General features: G+C 40.7%; 1 protein-coding gene across 1 annotated transcript in view; it reads right to left on the bottom strand.

Moving 5' to 3' along the window:
• Positions 1-7,857, bottom strand: part of TTL (tubulin tyrosine ligase) — a 53,228-nt gene that overhangs the window by 38,629 nt on the left and 6,742 nt on the right. Inside the window, exon 3 of the mRNA XM_017856205.1 lies at positions 2,903-3,135. Coding sequence (XP_017711694.1) covers positions 2,903-3,135 — 233 coding nt within the window. The remainder of the gene's footprint in view (positions 1-2,902; positions 3,136-7,857) is intronic.

Here is a 7,857-nt window from a genome sequence, read left to right as displayed (position 1 = left end):
TATATATATATATATTTATATATATACACACACACACACATACATAATACAAAATTGAAATTAAAAAAAAACAAGAGTGATCTAGAGCAAAGACATTTACTAATGTTTTCTGTAATAGCAGAAATAGCAGAACAATGAGGTTGTTTCTCAACAATAATTTGCTGTTAGAGATGTAGTGTGTTCCCATGCTCCAGGTGAGAGGTGAAGGTGGCTAGATTAGAGATAGGCAGTGGGCACAGTAAACAGTGGCTTCGTAATGGATAGAGTTTGAAGGTTGAGTCAACTATACAAAGCATGTAGTAGGTACCAAATAAATGCTTAACAAGAATAAAAGTTTTCATTCATCCTATTGGTTTCATTTTATAGTTCCCAAACATAATAAATTTATATCACTTATCTCAACCCCTAAAGCAAAAAGTCTTCGTGTGGCATTTTATTCTCTCTTGACTTCCCCCTGCTGCTGGGTGTCCCTCTGAGTCTTGCCTTAGTGAGGGTCCAGGGATCACCCAGGTGTCCTCACAGTGGCCATACTGAATCCAATCCCAAACCCACAGGAGGATTCTGGAGTACCATGAATGTCTATTTCCTCTTCCAATTCCGTCATTTACCATTGGAACCACGCTGGGCGGCAGTACTTGAGAAAAGGTCCCAAGAGGGGAGACAGAAGTAGGTGAGGTACCTGGCTTGTGGCAAGAGTCCAACTCTCCCCCTTTCAGGATACCAGGTAAGGCCTTCCTGTCTCATGAGTGGTGGAAAAGAAGGTGAGGTCCCTTCTACCCAGAATAGAAATGAGTACCAATGGCCAGATGTCTTCCAAGGCAATACAAGAAATAAGTTCAAAATGGAATGAAACAGAGTCTCACTTTGTCGCCCAGGCTGGAGGCACGATCTCGGCTCACTGCAAGCTCCGCCTCCTGGGTTCACGCCATTCTCTTGCCTCAGCCTCCCAAGTAGCTGGGACTACATGCACCTGCCACCACACCTGACTAATTTTTTGTAATTTTAGTAGAGACAGGGTTTCACCATGTTAGCCAAGATGGTCTTAATCTCCTGACCTCGTGATCGGCCCGCCTCAGCCTCCCCAAGTGCTGGGATTACAGGCAGTGAGGCACCGTGCCCGGCCAGAATGCTTTTATAAAGAGCATATGAGGGCAGTCATAGACAGAGATTGTTTATGTGTTCATTACATTGGGCACTGCCTCTGTTTTCAGCCTGATTTAACGTTATAAACCTCACCCCTTACACGCATTCATTCAACACATATTTGTTGAGTGCCTATGAGAAAGGTACAAAGATGAGTAAGACAGAATGTCTGTGTTTGTGTGAAGCCTACAGAACAATGGGAGAGATGGACAGAGAAGTAGTATAGTGCCAGGAAGAGGTTAATGCCAGGAAGTAAATGAGGCAGGAGAAAGGGAAAGAAAGCAATGGACACAGAGGCTATTTCAGATTAGAAAAGCCTTCCCTGGGCCGGGCGCGGTGGCTCAAGTCTGTAATCCCAGCACTTTGGGAGGCCGAGACGGGCGGATCACAAGGTCAGGAGATCGAGACCATCCTGGCTAACATGGTGAAACCCCGTCTCTACTAAAAAATACAAAAAACTAGCCGGGCGCGGTAGCAGGCGCCTGTAGTACCAGCTACTCGGGAGGCTGAGGCAGGAGAATGGCATAAACCCGGGAGGCGGAGCTTGCGGTGAGCTGAGATCCGGCCACTGCACTCCAGCCTGAGCGACAGAGCGAGACTCCGTCTCAAAAAAAAAAAAAAAAAAAAAAATGGGCTACTTATAAATAATACCCAACTTGAAAAAGATACAGTGCAAGTAGATTTTAGTCTTCCTCACTGCTTCAGATCCACAGATGGGGGTTACTTCATTCTTTTATCCCTTTTCCAGGGACAGGAATTTTATTTCCATACCTCAAGCCCTGACAGCATTTTAGGTTGTGACAAAGGGGCAATCTCCCATGCTAAAACTTAACTCCATGCAGGGGTTTTGAAAATTTCAGGGTTATGTATATACTTGNAAAAAAAAAAAAAAAAAAAAGAAAAGCCTTCCCTGATGGGCCAGCATCTGAGGTGAGAGAAACAAAACAAACTATGTAAGTACATTCTAGGAACAGAGACAAATTTGGAATATTTTAGAGATACTAGGCAGTCTTTGTGTCTACAGTCCAGAGAGCAAAGCTGAGGATAGAAGGAGATGAGATCAGAGATATGGGCAAATGTCAAATGCTGCAGGCTACCATTAGGAATCTGGAGTTCATTCTAATTGCATTAGGAAGCCAGTTGGTAAGTTTCAAGCAGGAAATAATATGATTAGATTTATGTTTTGAAAACATAATTGTCCGGAAGGAGAGCTGGTTGAGAGTAGGCTCTGCAGTTACACACACTAAAGAGAACGGGGGCTTTGATTTAGAGGGGAAGCAGTGGAAATGGCAAGAAATAGTCTATTCAGAATGTATTTTGAAGGTAGAGCTAGCAAGAATTGCTAATGCATTAGGAGTAGATTATAAAGAATAGAGTAGTCAAGGATGAATCCTAGGTTTTAACCTTCAGAGACTGAGTGAATAGTGGGATCATATACTAAGTGGAAAGCGTGAAGGAGGAGCAGGTTGGCATGGGCAAAGTTGGTAAGGAAATAAAAAGTTCTGTACCACATGTATTCGGTTTGAAAGGCCTTTTAGAGACGGTGAGGGTGTCAATGGATCTAGAGCTTAAAGGAAAAGACCTATACTGGAGATATACATTTAGAAGGCATCAGTACATAGATAGGTATTTATAACTATGTAACTAGACACGGTCTCTACCTTCAACGATTCAGATTAAAATAGGGTCGTTCATCTAAATACATCACAATAGGAACAACTCACCAGGAATAAAGGCGGGGACAGCAGTGCCAACTCACCTTTGGCACCAGCTGATGACTTTGCAATCCAAACGTTGCCCTCTCCATCCTCCTTCTTTCTGTTATAAGAAGCGAGAAAGAATTCTCTTTCATCTGTCCTTGAGTTACTGATCGGTGGCTGAATTCCATTCTGTGCTGGAGCAACCGGGGTCTTGAGATTGGTTGGATAAATCACATAGGACTCAGGGAACCATGTGCAGGACTCAGCCAGTTCAGGGCTTGTCTTGATTAGCCTGGCAGATGACAGAAGAGGGTCAGCCTCCCTTCTTAGTGTACTTTATCACTCCCTTCAGAAAGGCCACTGCTTTCCCCCAGAGATCTTCCAGGAGGCAAAGCGTGACTCAGTCTTCTAACACCTCTGTTTGCTCTTAGTCTCCCTGGACAAAGCTCAAATGCATTACTGGGGAGCACACAGCTGTTAGATGCAACTTTAAAGGCATACCCCAGTTAATTCAAAAGGCTTAATGTCCAACACTTTCGCTCTTTTTAAAATGCATCTCTAAGGAAGCTTAACTGGACATAATCCTGAGCCAATACCTTTTCAACAAATATATTGTTGAGCCAGACCCTTACTAAAAAATGAAATGGGGAAGAGAGGAAAATTTAAGTAGCAAAAAGACTATCCTGGCCCAACTCTCTATAGGAGAAAAGGTTATGTAAGAATCTCAATTAGAAGACTTTTAAAAGCCCTTCTTTTCTTGCTTTTAGCTCAGGCTGGCTTCGGTGACAGAATAAAAAAGGTATCTTTCTAATAGAACACAGGACACCAGTGGTCACAGTGAAATATACCTCCTGCTCCCCAAATACCATAACACCACAGAAGATAAAGTCAGGCAAGGCCCTTAGCACACAGGGGCTTCCCACTGCATCTACTCTGCAATCAGACCCCCGGAGCTAGAGGCACTGGTATCACATTTCACAAATTAGGAACTGGGTCACAGAGAAGCAGATTTCCTAAGATCATAAAGGTAGTGAGGACCAGCCAGCATGCAAGCCCCGAACTCCCAAGTCTTTCTTTTCTTTTTTTTTTTTTTAACAGCTCAAGCTACTACAAAACCCCCAAGTCTTAACTGGAAACCTGCTCGTACTCCCCAGGAATCAGAGACAGGGAAGTACCTGCCCACAGACATGCACTGGCCTTCCCTGAGCTGTGCTCCCTCTTCTGTTTAGAACAGAACTGTTAATGCCAAGTCCATGTTAAGATTCACCTACAAAACCCAGTCTGTGAACAAATGGTGGAAATAATGACATTTTAGATAGAGATTAAAAATAAATTTATTTTAAAGCGAAAGGGAAAGAACTGAAAAGCTACTTGAACTTCAAGGAACAAAATAAACATATTTTTAACTCACGGAAAGTTCAACTCCGTATCTGCATTGTCCCATGCAGTGGGCAGTAGTCAGCCACATATGGCCACTGAGCATTTGAAATGTGGTCAATGTGACTCAGGAACTGAATTTAAAGTTTAATTATTTTTTAATTTGAGACGGAGTCTCACTCTGTCGCCCAGGCTGGAGTGCAGTGGTACAATCCTGGCACACTGCAACCTCCACCTCCCGGGTTCAAGCAATTCTCCCACCTCAGCCTCCTGAGTAGCTGGGATTACAGGCACCTGCCACTATGCCCAGCTAATATTTTTATGTTTAATAGAGACAGGGCTTCACCATGTTGGCCAAGCTGGTCTCAAACTCCTGACCTCAGGTAATCCACCTGCCTCGGTCTCCCAAAGTGCTGAGATTACAGGCATGAGCCACCATGCCAGGCCTAAAGTTTAATTTGCCTTTAATTTAAAAATGGATGCATTATAAAATATTTTTCCATTAAGCACAACTTTATTGATATGGTGAGATAACACTTCACTTTATTGTTGCATTGCAGCATGCACGTCAGGGCCATGTGTCATTTCTAGTATCACACACAAACACATCGCTATTCTATTCAAGGACAATAGATTGATTCAGTTCAAGTGATTTATTTCTGTGCACTGATGAAACATTATGATATGTTTATTATGCAGAGAGCATGAGTTACAGTGCTAGCTACATACACCACAATTGGTAACTTAGGTGAAACAGAATTTCTTCCTAGTTAAAAAAACATTTGGACAAATTTTTAAATTTAAAACAAAGGCATACTACTGACATGGAACTGGGTAGGGACACAGAAGCTAGAACTATGACAAGGACAGTAAGAGATTAAAAAAAAAAAACTGAAAGGTGACATGCCACAGATTCACAAGAAATGGTGACTGCAATAGGCTATGGTCAAAGTAAAATGAAAAAACGGTTGTGTAAAGGAGACTTTTTTAGCAAATACATAATAAATTTGGAAGTATTTTCCTCTCAATGCTCAAAAAAATTAATGAAACTAGTGGCTGAAATCACAATAGCCAACATATTTTTAAGCAAATGTTTAACAGAGTCTGAGTTTATAATTTTGGGCAACTATAAAATGGCTTGGATTCTTACACAAAAACAAAACCATTTTAGATGCAAATGTGGTTTTAAAAAAACTATTTTAAGGAAAAGACTTAAAAATATAATTTACAAAAAACGAACAATCTTCAGCTGAGTCACAATTGCCCACAGACTACAAAACCTTTCTAACAATCAGAGATTGACTCAAAATTTGAAAAAATTAAGTAATTTCTTTAGCTTTAGGTGAACTGTGTGACATAAAAGATGCTGTCCAATTAATACTTTGGATGTTTTGCCTCAAAGGATTTCCAAATATATGAAAAAATGCTGTCAAACTGCAGCTTAAAAAATACCAAACTCGGCGGGCATGGTGGCTCATGCCTGTAATCTCAGCACTTTGGGAGGCCGAGGTGGGCAGATCACGAAGTCAGGAGATCAAGACCATCCTGGTTAACACGGTGAAACCCTGTCTCTACTAAAAATACAAAAAATTAGCCAGGTGCGGTGGCGGGTGCCTGTAGTCCTGGCTACTCGGGATGCTGAGGCAAGAGAATTGCTTGAACCCAAGAGGTGGAGATTGCAGTGAGCCGAGATCGCGCCACTGCACTCCAGCCTGGGTAACAGAGAGAGACTCCGTCTAAAACACACACACATAAAAAAAAAAAAACCTCATAGTATAGATATTTTAAAATCTTTTACATCTGTCACAGAATTTTACCTACACGCAAAAAATTACTTTCTAACATGACAGATAGGACTTCAGCTAGGTTGTATTAAAATATGGATTTATGGCTAGGTGCAGTGGCTCACTCCTGTAATGCCAGCACTTTGGGAGGCCGAGGCAGGTGGATCACCTGAGGTCAGGAGTTCAAGACCAACCTGGTCAACATAGTAAAACCCCGTCTCTACTAAAAATACAAAAAACTAGCCGAGCGTGGTGGTGGGTGCCTGTAATCCCAGCTACTAGGGAGGCTGAGGCAGGAGAATCGCTTGAACTGGGAGGCGGAGGTTGTAGTGAGCTGAGATCGCACCACTGTACTACAGCCTGGGCGACACAGTGAGACTCCATCTCAAAAAAAAAAAGAGGATTTACTAAGATTTTAGTAGACTATTGTTTCCTTTACTACTTCATTTTATTGTATAACACATGTTGGAAACATCTGGTTCATGGCATTATGTGTTACATATTGAAAACATTTGTGTTAGGTTTGCTTTCTGTTTGTTAATCTGAGACAGGGTTTTGTTCTGTTGCCCAGGCTGGAGTGCAGCGGCACAATCTCAGCTCACTGTAAATTCTGCCTCCCCGGCTCAAGCGATTCTTGTGCCTCAGCCTCCCAAGTAGCTGGGACCACAGGCGTGCACCACCATGCCCAGCTAATTTTTTTTTGTATTTTTGGGAGAGACGGGGTTTCACCTTGTTGGCCAGGCTGGTCTCAAACTCCTGACCTCAAATGATCCACCCGCCTTGGCCTCTCAAAGTGTTGGGATTACAGGCGTGAGTCACCACGCCCGGCCTTGTGTTAGGTTTTCTGAAGCAGACTCTAAGTGGCATGGATACAGTTGTTAAAATGGTTCTGTATATACTCGATGATTCTCCAGTTCATGGAAGCAGAAGATAATGAATTTAATGATACTGTGTTCTCTGCCAGTATTCACTGATGGAGAGGGGGAAGGGTTTTTTTAAATAAAAATTTACTTTTCAACTCCAATTCAGATTTTCTTGAAAATAAAAGGAATGTTTGTCAAATCATTATTTTCACTCAGTAATTCATCATGTCAATAATCAAAATAAAAAATGACTGTCATTTGCATTTTCTCATCTATCTACACCCTGCATATAAACAAGCTAAATTTAAAGCTCCAAGGAAGGGAAAAGAAGACCTTATTTACGATCCAGCCAGACAGGTGTGAGAATTTATGTTCCAACTTCATAATATAAGTTGATAATAATGATTTCACATATTTTTATAACATCACTCAGTATGCAAAAAATGTTAATTGTAAAAGCATTATGAAAATTGGCTGCAAAAACTAAAAGTAATCTGAAGAACACTTTGTTGATATTGATAGAGTTATTTTTCAATATATTCAATACATCTTTGAATTTGATATTTACAATATTGAACTCACACAAGAGTTGGTGAATTTACTTGGACATTATTTTGAAAATAAGCTTTTACTTCATAGTCAAATCAATTCTTCTAGAAAAGATGAACTGGTTTTGAAAATGTGTGTGCAAGATTAAAGGAAATAGATCTGGCATTCAAAGTTATTGAAAAACTTTTATGTACAACCTGAGCACATAAATCTACTTCTTCAACCATATATTTTTTATGTAATCTAAATTCAGATCAAAGCTTTCCAATGAATATTTACCGTTTGAATTAAGATGTGCTACATATGTAAAATTCACATCAGATTTTGAAGACTCCAAATGAAAAAACAGAACATAATAGCTTTTTATATTAATTACATGTCAAAATAACATTTTGGATTTATTTAAATATAATAAATTATTAATTTAATTGCAGCTGCTTC

The sequence above is a fragment of the Rhinopithecus bieti genome, unplaced genomic scaffold (assembly GCF_001698545.2).
Source record: "Rhinopithecus bieti isolate Rb0 unplaced genomic scaffold, ASM169854v2 scaffold_42219, whole genome shotgun sequence".
NCBI lineage: Eukaryota > Metazoa > Chordata > Mammalia > Primates > Cercopithecidae > Rhinopithecus > Rhinopithecus bieti.
Note: the sequence above shows the minus strand (reverse complement) of the source record. Positions and strands in the feature narration are given on the sequence as shown.